General features: G+C 35.2%; 1 protein-coding gene across 6 annotated transcripts in view; it reads right to left on the bottom strand.

The window, feature by feature from the left end:
* Nucleotides 1-14464, bottom strand: part of HMMR (hyaluronan mediated motility receptor) — a 46756-nt gene that overhangs the window by 31397 nt on the left and 895 nt on the right. For 4 of the 6 annotated variants that reach the window (XR_009052856.1, XM_057729656.1, XM_057729636.1 and 1 more), the window contains exons 2-9: nucleotides 11479-11577; nucleotides 10534-10616; nucleotides 6323-6370; nucleotides 3364-3552; nucleotides 2236-2322; nucleotides 2045-2145; nucleotides 429-503; nucleotides 122-300 (exon numbers count right to left, since the gene is read on the bottom strand). Coding sequence is in view for 5 of the 6 variants with exons in the window: in XM_057729656.1 (XP_057585639.1) it covers nucleotides 122-300; nucleotides 429-503; nucleotides 2045-2145; nucleotides 2236-2322; nucleotides 3364-3552; nucleotides 6323-6370; nucleotides 10534-10616; nucleotides 11479-11577 (861 nt within the window). In the remaining variant the exon portion in view is untranslated. The remainder of the gene's footprint in view (nucleotides 1-121; nucleotides 301-428; nucleotides 504-2044; nucleotides 2146-2235; nucleotides 2323-3363; nucleotides 3553-6322; nucleotides 6371-10533; nucleotides 10617-11478; nucleotides 11578-14464) is intronic. The other 2 variants (XM_057729627.1, XM_057729646.1) reach the window with 2 other exon arrangements.

The raw sequence follows: 14464 nt of genomic DNA on the forward strand, positions 1-14464 counted from the left end.
ACAAAATTTTTGTTGTTGTTTATATAATCATTTAAAAAAGTTGTTATAAAATAGCAGTACTTTAAAAAATATCACAGGTAGTACTTATCTAAAGAAAGTAGTACTATAAACAGTGGAATACCTTTTTCTTTTTCAAGCAGCTGGCATTTAGCATTCATGTCTTCTACTTGTTTAGACAATACAGCAACATTTTCCTCAAGAGACTGCTTAAGGCTTAAAACTTCATGATTCTTCTCTTTCAGATTTTCTTCTAACTGGGCAATATCCAGCTTGTATTTTTCCACTTGATCTGATTCACAACTGCATTAAAACAAATTATGTTGAAGAGCACATGTATTTAAGCATAGGGAACATTACATGAACAGAGGTAAAAATGATGTATTCATCATGGTTCAACAAAATAAAGTCCAATTTACCCTTCATATTACCTTATTTCTTCAATGTATTCTAGGAGTTTTTCTGTTTCAGATTTCTCATCAATCTTTTCTTTCTCTATTGAAACACTAAAAAAAAGCACATATTAATATACACAATTATCACGCAGCATGCTTACTCTGTACCAGATACTCAGGCAGGCTGACTCCAGAGTCCAAACTCCTAACCATTAATTTATGTGACCTCTTAAGCCGACCATTTAATATATGCAAATAGGAGGCTCAAGTTTTTTTTTAAGTGAGAAAGCTTTCCAAATATATTCTGACAAAAGGGTAAAGATGATGAGAGTCATATCTACAACACTCTAAGTGTAACAGAAACCATCTTTTCTGTAGCTTTCCTAGCTTCCCCACCCACCACACATACAAGATAGCATTTTGTGTGCCACAAAGCCTTTGTTCCAGGCTGCCTTATATTCAATTACTTATATATTTACCTCCTCCAAACACCACAATTTGAGAAATGGGCAAGAGACTTAAATAAACACCTTACAAAAGGAAATAATACGAATGGTCAATAAGCCCATAAAAAGATGCTCAACATTAATAGCAACAAATTAAAACCACAAATGCGATACTACTTAACATCCACTAGAAAGGCTGAAATCAAATAGACTGACAACATCAAATGTCGATGAGGACATGGAACAGATGGAACTATCATATATTGTTAGGTGGGAGTGTAAAATGGCACAACCACTTTTGAGTTTTTAAAAAAATGTTATATGCATACAACCTTATGACCCAGAAATTCCACTTCTAGATATTTACTCAGAGAAATAAAAATCTATGTCTACAAAAAGGGACATATAGTAGTCTTGTTGATAATAGTCAAAACTAGAAACCTAAGTATTGATCAACAGGAGAACAATAAACAAATGAAGATATATTCATATAATGGACTATTACTCAGAAATGAAAGGGACAAATTATAATACACACAACAGTATAAATGAATCTCAAAAAATTATCTTAAAGGAAGCCTCATATACATACATATGCATGCACATGATTGATAAATGTCCCCAAAAAGCCCATACGAATTTATGATGATGGAAGTCAGAAAGTGGTTGCAGGGGTAGGGGGGCAACAATGAAGGAGGAACAGTGGGGCAGGAAGGCGCATAAAGGAACTTTCTGAGGGGACGGCAACGTTCTCTACCTTGCTTGGGTGGAGGTTATACGGTGTATACAATTGTTAAAAGTCACTAAACTGAATACTTATGATCTGTGCATTTTACTGTATGCAAATTACAGCTGAGTAATAAATAGAAGGCTAGGACTGTGCATTAATCACAGCTTTCTAGACCAATGTTTCTCAGTTTTGGTCTCACTACAACCTCCATAAGATTACACTGCTAGAAAGATTATGAGCCTTTCCTCATCACTGATACAGAAGAGGTACAAAAGTAATACGTTCATACATCTTTTCAGCATAACATGTTTGGGAACGATTAGAGCTCAACTGTCACTTAGGAAGAGAAATAGGTAGAGGCAGGCAATGAGGTAAGTGTGGAGGGAAGGTTAAGGTCTCGGTAAACAATAACTAGCCGAGAAAGGTAAATCATAAATTGGTTACACAAAGGAATCTCTTTCCTTTTAGTCACTCACAGTTTCCCCTCAAGTTGTGCTATCTTCTCCTGAGACTCTTCAAGATTCTTCTGGGTGACCTGCAGCTTCACCTCCATGCCTTCTTGTTTAGCCATCATGCTCTACACAATAGAAATATCTGTTTTAGGAAATGAGAACTTGTTCAGATCCCCAGTTCCAGACACAGCAAACTTACCAAAGGTATCACTCACCCTCATCTTTGTTTCTCTTTTGTTTCTAAGTTTCATTAACTCAAGGCTTAGAATTCTCAAATTCTTCTGGTTACTATCGTCAGAAAACTAAGTACAACAAACACATAAAAAAATAGAGAAATATTTTCTACTAAGTCCTGTAAAAATCACTTACATACTGATTATCTATTATTGGGACTATTATTTGTCTATAACTTACTCTGGTAGAGAAACGAGCCAGGATTACTGCTTTTTCAGTACTATGGCTCTTGTCCCTCCTTTTCCTTCATGTGACACTCTGGTCTACTTTTGAAATCAGCTTCAGTGGTCATTTATCTGTATATGCTGGAAAGTCCACTGTGTGGCTCTAAAACAAGCTTCTTGGAGAGAATTTTTTGAAGTGTGTTTGCTTAACAAAATCTGCATTGTTTGGTCTACTTTGAAATATGTAGACTATAGAGTCCATCACAGGCCTAATTAACCAGAACCTCCCTGAGTGGGGCCCAGGAACCTGCTCCCTTCCCTGTGCTTCTTTTTAATTCTTATGCATCCTCACACCCTCTGTAAGCAAAGGGTCCAGCATATTACAGGCCCTGAATAAATGACTCTTATTAAGCTGAACAGTGATTTACAGCTTCCTTCTACTTCTGTAAAAAGCAAGATGACCATGTTAAGTCCTTTAAGATCTATTAGTATGTTAATATTGATAAACACAACTTATCTATTCAACACATTTAGTCCACACAATTATTCATTTCCCACTGCATTCCCAAAAGGATTTCAGATAGAAGCTTGCTATTATGCTATTATTTATTTCAGAGAAAGATCTTTAAAGATACTTCTAGATGTAAATTCTATAGCATTTATTAGTGGCCTTATTTATTGGGGGTGACTTTGAAGAAGGTGAGAAAATGTCAGACATTAAAACATTGTTTTTATAACCTCTTTTTTTGTTTATAACCTCTTATATGCCAGGCACCACAATAAAAAAGATGCAATAATAATTTCTACTGGAAGCAGCTTAATATTTAAAGCACATTTAGAGAAGGAAAAAGACTAAACTAGGCCTAAAATTCCCAAACAGCTATATGAGAAAGAAACATGTTTATTATTTATTCAATTGTAAATATTATCATAAGGTTCAGATACCTTAGATTTTAGTAGCTCATTAGTCCTGGTTAATTCAATAAGCTGTTTTTCCAGTGAAGCATTACTTGCAGAGAGAGATGTTTTTTCCCTGACAGCAGTATTTAGCTTTGCTTCCATCTTCTCCAACTCAGCTTCCAGATCCTGGATCCGCTTGTCCTGAGCACCACGTTCCTGCACAAGAACACGAATCTGGACAGAAACAAGGTGATGAATGAATAAGTCACTGATTACTACCAACATAATCAGTAGATGCTCCTGATAACCAAAACACTAAAGTCCTAGACAAACTTCTGATTGTGACGTGATGCTCTTAGATATTCTTAGCTGTTTGAGCAATCACATTTATTTTATAACACATCTTGAAAATCTGTAAGCATTTTAAGAACACAGGATTTGAATTGCCATAAACTTCTAGGTGTAATTAAACTGTTTATTCACTTTTAAGGTATTTCTACTATAAAAGTTCTTCTTTGCTCTAGTTCTAATTATACAAATTCAAATTATAGCTTGAAATGCTAAATATCTTTTTTATTTCTGGGAAAGCAGAACTGGGCTTCTGGGTAGGATATGGTAGGCATCGGCAAGCCATCATTCCCACTGCAATTATTAGATAAAAACCAAAACCTAAATCAAAAACACATACTTGTCAATAGCAAATGTGGAAGCCAGAAGACAATGAAATGTTTAAAATGTAGGGGAAAAATCTGCCAATCTAAAATTCTATCCTAGTGAAAATATCCTTTAAGTATGAAGTTTTCAGAGAAAAAAAAAAAGGCTAAGAGTATTTGTCAACAGTAGAACTGCACAACAAGAAATACTATCGGAAGTTCTTCAGGCTGAAGGAAGATGATCCCAGATGTTTATAAGATATGTACTTTATAAGGACATAGAGAGACAATAAAGGGATCAAAAAAGATTTACCCTGTAAACATTAAATAAAAGAAAGCTGGTATGGCTATGTTAATGTTATACTTTAAGGCAAAAATTATTACTAGTAATAAAGAAATTTTATAGTTAAAAGTTTATCTCAAGAAGACAATCTTAAATTTGTCATGCACAACAAAGTAATATCGTAACTTTAAAATGTACAAAGCAAAAAATGACAGAATTGAAAAAAGAAATAGATTAATCCACAGACCTGGAAGTTTAAAAATACCTTTCTTAGTAACTAATAGAGTAAGCAGACAAAAATATCAGTACAGATAAAAATTTCAAGAAAACTATTAAGTGACTTGAACTAATTGATGTATACAGACACTATAACCAAGTGAATATACATTCTTTTCTAGTAAAACAGTTACCAAAATAGACTATTTGCTGGGTATACAAGTATCAAGAAAGCACAGCTATATTAAGTCACATGGAAAGTATTTTCCTACTCTTACTGGCTTTATATTTACACTAAATATATTCTCAGTATTCTAAGCCAACATTGCTTAACTAAAAGTGTATCAAGTACCATGTATATGTATGCTGTGAACTAGATGCTAGGGACTGAATGAGCTTTAAGATTCCCTACTCTAAGATTCTCTATTCTTACATTATTGGTTTACAACCAATGTTAATAGCATAGTATTATAAAGTTAAAGAAACTTAAGCTCCAACAAAGAGTTTGTAAACTCAAATACCTACATGACCAAGCAGATAATATAAATAAGAGAGCCAGGTGAAGACTGACTGAGCAAATGTGGGGTCTAAAGAAGACAACCCTGTACAATTCTAGCAGATTGTTGCTCTTGAGGGAAATTCGGAAACTGTGCTGTCAGATCTTCTAATTTTGCAACGGAAGTCAGAAATCTGAATTTGTTTTGCATGAAATTTTGCTTTCAAGTATTAATAATTAATTCAAATTAATCACACAAACAAGTACTGTGGGGTTTATATAATATAGAGCTATATTTGTCAAAAATTTCTATTCTAAAAGATTAAGTAACTGATACAAATGACCAGTTCTAATCCTGGCACTGCCACTCACTCACCAGCTATCTCATGGAGACTCAGAGACACTCAGTTATTATTTCTCTAAGTATTAACCCCTACATCATAGGCATGTATCCTTAATAAAATGATAGCCAAAATTATTAAAATGAATACAAAAAGGATCAGACCAACAAGGGCAGAGATTTGCAAAGTTATCTTGACATAATCTTGGAAAATTTTAATATGTCCAAAGAATATGTCTACCAGAAAGAGTTGGTCAGCAATGGAAACACAGAAAACAGACTGCCAGAAAAGCAAAGCTGGCAGTGACCAGCTTCACCTTGCTTAGGGAAGTAAGCAGAGTTTTTAGGTTAGCTTTGCCCATAAAGATTTCTGCCATGGTAGAAATGCACTGTCCATCATGATAACCACTCACCACAAGTGCCTATTGAGCAGGTGAAATGTGACTAGTGGAACTGAAGAACTGAATTCTTAATTTTATTTAAATAGTCACATGTGGTGAGTGGCTACCATACTGGACAGTTCAGGCAGTAGGTCATTTTATCCTTGAGGAAGGCATATACCTATAGGGAGAGATGCATTAAGCACAACTCCATCACAATTCAACTAACCTGCTAGGATTTCATGCTCACCAAGCAATTCTCTAGCTGGTTATTGTCTTAACACATAGATTAGTATATAAGAAGAGTGTATGCTATGAGTAAAGGTAAATATTTGATCCACGTATAATTACAATAAACTAACATACTGAGTTTTAGTTTACACTTTTTCATGAAGTAGATTACCTTGAATTAGTCCCTTAGCATGCTAACAAACTGCATACCACATTGACAACCAAGCTCTAAAATATGGTATCCAAGCCAAGGACTGGTACCCTGTAGGTACTGGTCTAGATGGTCCATATGCCTCACTACATGACTCCTCCAACAGCAATAGAATCCTTGTCTCTTAACTCTGTGTGTAACTCTTTTTCCATTGTACTGCACTTATTTTTCAGTAAGTTGAAAGTATTGCTTACCTCTTTTTCCAACATCTTCAAATCTTTATCACTCTTTTGAGATTCCTTCTATTTAAAAATCAAAGAACAGAGACAATTAAATTTAAGTGCAACAAATACCACAGCCAAATTTGATTTTTAGCTACCAGCAAAGATCAAGAATTCCATACATTTCACTGAGTCTATAAGATATTTTGTAGGTGACTTATCCAACAAATGAAGGAAAAGGTTCATCAGATCTTAAAATATTTCAGGCTTGAACATTCTACTCCAATAGATTAGGCTTTGGCTAACAAGTCCACTGAAAAGAACAGGTCCTCTTTTCTAATGTTAAATAGCAATACATTTTGAATACTTAATTATGCTATCTCAGAAAAAAAAGACTCTTAAAAAGACATCAACAAACTCAGATCCCAAATATGAAAAAAAGTACAAATGCAAAGACACAAAGAAAAACTGAAATAGTACAAACTGATTCTAATCTACTCATTGCCTTTATTCTCAATAATACATATGATTTTTACATATCTTTTTATATCCAGCAGCCTTTCTGAGATAATGGCCAAAAACAGAATATCTATCTTTTCCATCTAAAGATGGAAGAAAAGTCATAAACATCTTGAACAAAATAGTTTTACACAAACTTGTATGTAATTTAGTTTTCTAAGATGGTGTGTGAATTCTATAATTAATTCAAAATTTCAGAACTCTTTCTCCAAGAAATTCAAGTCAAGAAATTTACATCAAATTCCAAGAAAAGCGTGTCTTCAAGGGTGAGTCAAAAATTATCTGCACTCTGGTTATATTAAAACTTCTGTTGGCTGCACTGTTTTATCAGTGCTTTCAGTTCAAGGCTACTGTCTCCCCAGTCACTGCTGTGCAGGTGTGAATGTGTTACATCAGTTCATTTGTAACTGCGGTGCGAGCAAAAATGGATGCCCCAGTTGTGATTTGCATGAAAGAAGAGCAGTGTACAGTGATTCGTTTTTTGTGGTCTGAGGGTGTACCTGGTACCATTATTTATTGAAGACTTTGTGCACAGTATGGAGAAAGTGTTTTGTCGCAAAGAACTGTGTATGAATGGATAGAGAAGTTCAAGGAAGGTTGCACAAGTGTTAGCCATCAAGGAGCCGGATTCATTTCTGATGAAGAAATGAAGACAGTGGTGCATTCATGGCTCACAGCTCAGCCTAAAACATTTTTTAATGAGGGAAAACGAAAGCTTGTTGACAGATGGACAAAGTGTATTGAAAAGCAAGGAGATTATGTCGAAAAATGATGTTTGTCTTTTCTAAAAGTTAATAAAATAAATTCTACAGCCAGAGTACAGGTAATTTTTGACTCACCCTTGTATATAAAGGCTGCCCATAAAAGTATAATCCGAGCCATGTACATATTTTCAAATTTTCTAGAAGCGATATTTAAAAGGTAAAAATTTTAATAATACATTTTCCCTTACTCAAAATATCAAAAATATTATTTCAACATGTCATTGGTATAAAATTATTAGCAACATAGTTTATATTTTCTGTACTAGGTTTTCAAAACTTGCTGTACATTTAAACAAATTCCTCCCGCGACTCCTTCTCACCTTCCCTACCTCAGTCCTCTAAGTCATCACCCATCAAGTTAATCTCCCTGTGTTATGCAGCAGCTTCCCATTAGCTATCTATTTTACACTTAGTAGCATATGTAGGTCAATGCTACTCTCTCACTCTGTCCCAGCTTCCGCTCCCCTGTCCTCCCCCCACCGCCCCCACCCCGGTGTCCTCAAGTCTGTTCTCTACATCTGCATCTTTGTTCTTGCCCTGTCACTGGGTTCATCAGCACCATTTTGTCAGATTCCATATATATGAATTAGCATATGGTATTTGTTTTTCTGGCTTACTTTGCTCTGTATGACAGACTCTAGGTCCATCTAACTCACTACAAATAACTCAATTTTGTTTCTTTTTATGGCTGAGTAATATTCCATTGTATATATGTGCCACATCTTCTTTATCCATTCATCTGTTGATGGGCATTTAGGTTGCTTCCATGTCCTGGCTATTGTAATACTGCTGCAATGAACACTGTGGTACATATTTTCTTTTTGGATTATGGTTTTCTCAGGGTATATGCCCGGGAGTGGGATTGCTGGGTCATATGGTAGTTCTATTTTTAGTTTTTTAAGGAACCTCCATACTGTTTTCCATGGTGGCTGTACCAATTTGCATTCCCACCAACAGTGAAGGAGGGTTCCCTTTTCTCCGCATCCTCTCCAGCATTTACTGTTTCTAGATTTTTTGATGATGGTCATTCTGACCGGTGTGAGGTGATACCTCATTGTGGCTTTGACTTGCATTTCTCTAATGATTAGCGATGTTGAGCATCTTTTCGTGTGTTTCTTAGCCACTTGCATGTCTTCTTTGGAGAAATATCTATTTAGGTCTTTCATCCATTTTTGGATTGGGTTATTTGCTTTTTTCGTTATTAAGCTGCATGAGCTGCTTGAATATTTTGGAGATTAATCCTTTGTCCATTGCTTCGTTGGCAAATATTTTCTCCCATTCTGAGAGCTGTCTTCTTGTTTATGGCTTCTTTTGCTGTGCAAAAGCTTTTAAGTTTCATTAGGTCCCATTTGCTGATTTTTTATTTTATTTCCTTTATTCTAGGAGGTGGGTCAAAAAGGATCTTGCTTTCGTTTATGTCATAGAGTGTTCTGCCTATGTTTTCCTCTAAGAGTTTTAAAGTGTCTGGCCTTACATTTAGGTCTTTAATCCATTTTGAGTTTATTTTTATGTATAGTGTTAGGGAGTGTTCCGATTTCATTCTTTTACATGTAGCTGTCCAATTTTCCCAGCACCACTTATTGAAGAGGCTGTCTTTTCTCCATTGTATATTGTTGCCTCCTTTGTCAAAGATAAGGTGCCCATATGTGCTTGGGTTTACCTCTGAGTTCTCTGTTCTATTCCATTGATCTATATTTCTGTTTTTGTGCCAGTACCATACTGGCTTGATCACTGTATATTTTATACTTATAGCACATCACAATTCAGATGCTAAATTTTCATTAGAAAGATCTATCTGTTTTTAGATTTCACAAAACATACAGATGAAAAAGTAGATTCCCATACCCCCAAACATTTAAGTTTTCCAACAGCAGACTCGAGTATCAGTTTTTTACTACCAAAAAAATTCAATTCTTCGCTGTCAAGTGCTCAGTAGCCACACATGGCTGATCACTTCCATACTGCACAACGCAGCTCTTTTCTTTATAGAACAAGAGACTTAGGTAATTGCCAAGTGAATGAACAAGAATAAGCTTAACTTATTTCTTTGGTTTCCCAACACTGAATCTTTTCACATTAAAATACCAAGTTGTACAACACCTTAAGAAAGTACAACCTGCTTTATGAACTAATGGAAACAGTAATAGTAGACTCTTGCTCAAGCCATAACATGAAGTTATTAAGAATTTAATCTCCTACCACTCTTTGGCAGTTTCTGAATAGTAAACCTCTTTAATGCATTAGAATGTCTTTTCCTTTTTCTTCGCCAATATTTACCCTTCCCCCAAACAAACCAGAACAACTCAAATGATGGTAACTAACAAATCAAAGCATTGCATAATTTTTAAAGGCTCACTAGGTATTATAAAATTTATCTAGCTATAGAAATGACTGAGAATTGGAGACCATTTTGTAATTCTGAACTAAGGGCACATTTAAACACAATATATTTAGTAATGACATACGCAGATGTGTAAAGCTTGCTAGATTCCAATGATAATATGTTTTACTAATTTACAGATTTACTGATAACCTTAATTTATACACTTAACCCATTTTAGTCAAATACAGTACGTTTCAGAAATATTTTTTTCTTTCCTTCTTTCTTTTCTCCCTTTCTTTCTTTCTTTTTCTTTCTTTCTTTCTTTTTCTTCCTTCCTTCCTTCCGTTCTTTCTTTCTTTCAATGTCTGCATTCTGTTTTGTTAGTTTGTTTGTTTAAATATTTATTCATTTATTTAGGCTGCGCCAGGTCTTAGTTGTGGCATGTGGGATCTTTAGTTTGGCATGCGGACCTCTTAGTTGCAGGCAGCATGCACGCGGGATCTAGTTCCCTGACCAGGGGCTGAACCTGGACCCCTGCATTGGGAACATAGAGTCTTACCCACTGGACCACCAGGGAAGTCCCCAGAAATATTTCATGATACAGTTGATAAACCAGCTGGAATATAAGAGATCCTTACCTTTAATCCCAAAGTCTTAACTTTTCTTGCTGAAGCAGGCAAGGTAGTATCTTTGTCAATATTAAGATTTTGTTGAGATTCTGCTATAAAACAAATTGTACAGATCATGGTTCGTGTTTACATGTTTGGACCACAGATAAGACACACTTCCTTATAGCAATATAAAGTTATTCTTTTCTTGACTGTACATTTTCAAATAATTAGTTGCAGAATAATTTTTACACATCTAACACTTTCCTTATTTTCCTAATATTCCGTCTAATATTCTCCAACAGAGAGTTAATGTAATCAAAAGGAAAACTACATATCTATGTGAGTGTCTTGCTTAATTTTTCTGGTTATATGACAGCGTAATGAGGAAAGTGTTATTCTGAAGTTGACTCTCTTGTAACTCTATTAATTAAGAAAATTTAAATATAGTTGTAGCTTCACATTTTTAGAAATACTACAGCATCTTTAAATTTAAATACTGTTATTCTTAACTTCAAAATTTACAAGATCATATAGCCAGGGACTTCCCTACTTGCGCAGTGGTTAAGAATCCACCTGCTAATACAGGGGACACGGGTTAGACCCCTGGTCCGGGAAGATCCCTCACACCATGGAGCAACTAAGCCCACGTGCCACAACTACTGAGCCTGTGCTCTAGAGCCTGCGGGCCACAACTACTGAGCCTGAGTGCAGCAACTACTGAAGCCCACGCATCTAGAGCCTGTGCTTTGCAACAAGAGAAGCCACCACAATGAGAAGTCTGCACACCGCAACAAAGAGTAGCCCCCGCTCACCACAACTATAGAAAGCCCATGCGCAGCAACAAAGACCCAATGCAGCCAAAAAATAAATAAATAAATTCAATAATAATAAAAAAAAGAAACTCCAGGAGATTAAAACAAAACAAAACAACAAGATCATATAACCATTGTTTTATTTTGGGATCCATTATACCTTTTTGTTTTTTAAACCTTTGTGACTTCTGAAAGGATACTGGTCCTTTTAATACTTCTGAAGTTTTAACATCATAAGCACCTGGAGACGGTGCACATCCTAGAGGAAACACAGACCATTAAAATCTCATATAATGTGACGTATGATCTTACGTTAAAAACATGTCTTACAAATAATATATGATATCATTTACATGTGGAATCTAAAAGTTAATACAAATGAATTTACATGCAAAGCAGACACAGACTCACAGACATAGGAAACAAACTTATGGTTACCAAAGAAGGAGGGAATGACAAAGTAGGAGTATGGGATTAGCACATAAAAACTACTACACATTAAATAGATAAGCAACAAATATCTACTGTATAGCACAGTTAATTATATTCAATACCTTATAATAACCCATAATAGAAAATAATCTGGAAAAAATATAATTGAATCACTTTGCTGTATACTTGAAACTAACACAATATTGTAAATCAACTTACTTCAATTAAAAAGTCATAGTAAAGTAATATAAATGTAAAAATACCATTAATAAATTGCTTCTTTTTCTAATTTAAAAAAAAATGATATAAATGAACTTACAAAACAGAAACAGACTCACAGGTTTTGAAAACAAACTTATGGTTACCAAAGGGGAAACGTGGGGAGGAGGGGTAAATTAGGAGCTTGGGGTTAACATATACACACATACATATCTATATAAAATAGATAACCAACAAGGACTACTGTATAGCACAGGGAACTCTACTCAATATTCTGTAATAACCTATATGGGAAAAGAATCTGAAAAAGAATGAATATATGTGTATGTATAACTGAATCACTATGCTGTACACCTAAAACTAACACAACATTGTAAATCAACTATACACCAATAAAATTTTGTAAAAAATTGCTTCTTTTATTTTCAAATGTAAAAACAGTACCCATTTGATACTACAAAGTAGGCCTCTCTGTGAAGAACATATTATCTTTCCAAATGACCTTTATTTCAATTGGGTCAAAGGAACAGACAACTGAGCAAAACAACAAAGACAGTCTTGGGATGAACATAATGTCAGAACAAGGAATACAGCTTTGTTATTAAGGATTGAATATAAGAAATAAAATATTTGGACTCTACTCAGAGAGTCACTGAGGTAACTCCCACCAGATTTTAGAAATGAAGCTACTAAAAACGTCTAGCTCTAAAGATATAGCTTGGAATAAAAATTTAGTGATGATCCATCTGTGTCTAACATCAATACACCAGGACATTTACAAAGCCATGTTATGCAAAGTACAAATTACAGTAGACTATATTTCTATGTTCCAGCAATTTATACTACATAACCTCATGTAACTGGAGTCCCAAATTGAAGGCATTTCAGAGTGCTTATGCAAAACTGACTTGAGCTGGCCTTTTACTTACTTTAGATCTCAACCTGGAGGTCGCCTTTTGTTTTCTCGAAATCCCCAAATCAGGCTAGAAACTTCTATTCCACAGCAGCCTGCGTATATTGTTCCTATCGTAAAACTTGCAGTTTTGTAATGTCTTATAATAACAGACTTATCCATCTTCCACCATAGACAAAACTGCTTGAAGTTAGGGACAGTCTCAATCATGTCCCTATTCTCAGTATTTAGCTCAGGGTTGAGTTTGGCAGTGCGGCAAAGAAAACAAAAAGTCACTGGGGATGTGGGAATGGGAATAGAGTTTTGCGCAGTAATCAGCTAGATCAAGGTTCATATCCAGCTTTGTCTGCCAATCAATAGATAATACGATGTGCCAGGTACTTCGCAGTCACAGGGAGAAGATGACACATAAGAACATCATACTCTCTCCTTTCCCAGTCCAGCTTTAAGACCGCTGGAAAGTTATTTCTATTTGAGAATGTCTTCATTCATGAAACAGGAATAAGACAGTATCTATCAAGACCTCACAGTATGGTTGTTACGATTACTAGAGTAATTTGAGAAATCACTACAGTGCCTCATACATACACTAAGCATCAAATAAATAACTTATTACTCCTGAAACTGTGAGCCTGAAATTTTGTATAATTGGCAAAACCAGTTTAATCTATTACAAAGCAAAAAACAAACCTCCTTAAAAGACACACTGCTGACAGAGCTTAAGAGTAGGTTCTTTGAATGTCTGGAAACTTATATGGTTCTTCAGTCTTTTAATTAAAAAATACCTTGTGGTGATTCATTTGCTTCTTGGCCTTCCTTGGTGAGCAGATGTTATTTCCATTTGTGTGTTAGCTGACAGAAATTCAGGTGTAATGAGTGACTGTTAAAAGTGTACATTATAATGGACAACTCATGAGCATTGATACTAAAGCTCTGTCACTTACAGGCTGCTCAGTACAGTTACAAAACCCCTTAGTGTCCCCATCTGTAAAATGAGGACAATATCAGTTCCTGCTTCACCTGGCTGTTGGCAAGAATAAACCAGATCTAGTAGGGAAGACCTTAGCACAGTCCTTGTATACAGTTACCATCCACTAAATAATGAATGCAGAACGAAGCACATCGAAGGTTTCTTGGTTACTGTGCTTTTGCACCACAGTGGTTAGGAGCACAGGATGGGTTCATGGAGGCCTGGTTTCAGGCCTCAGTTCTAACAGTTTGGATTATGTAATGCTGAGCAAATAAGTCTCCATATTTTTATCAATAAAATAATGAATAATAGGGATTTGGGGGAACTAAAATAGAACTAATAATCGATGTAAAGACTTGGCATGGTGCCTGGGGTATTGTCAAAATTAGCTCCCATGACTTCATCTATAGTGTTTTCAGTAAGTGCTACTGCCATAATTTTACATCCATAAACTGCCTTTACCAATCTTCCTTCTTTTACGCCTGAATGGGATATCCAAAAGAAATCCACAAGTTCAGACCAAAAGCAATAGTAACAAAAAATCTATATATCTATATATTCATATATATTTATATCATCGAGGCCTTCGACTTGACCAACAAACAGCTACCA

Source organism: Hippopotamus amphibius, chromosome 1 (assembly GCF_030028045.1).
Source record: "Hippopotamus amphibius kiboko isolate mHipAmp2 chromosome 1, mHipAmp2.hap2, whole genome shotgun sequence".
NCBI classification, from domain to species: Eukaryota; Metazoa; Chordata; class Mammalia; order Artiodactyla; family Hippopotamidae; genus Hippopotamus; species Hippopotamus amphibius.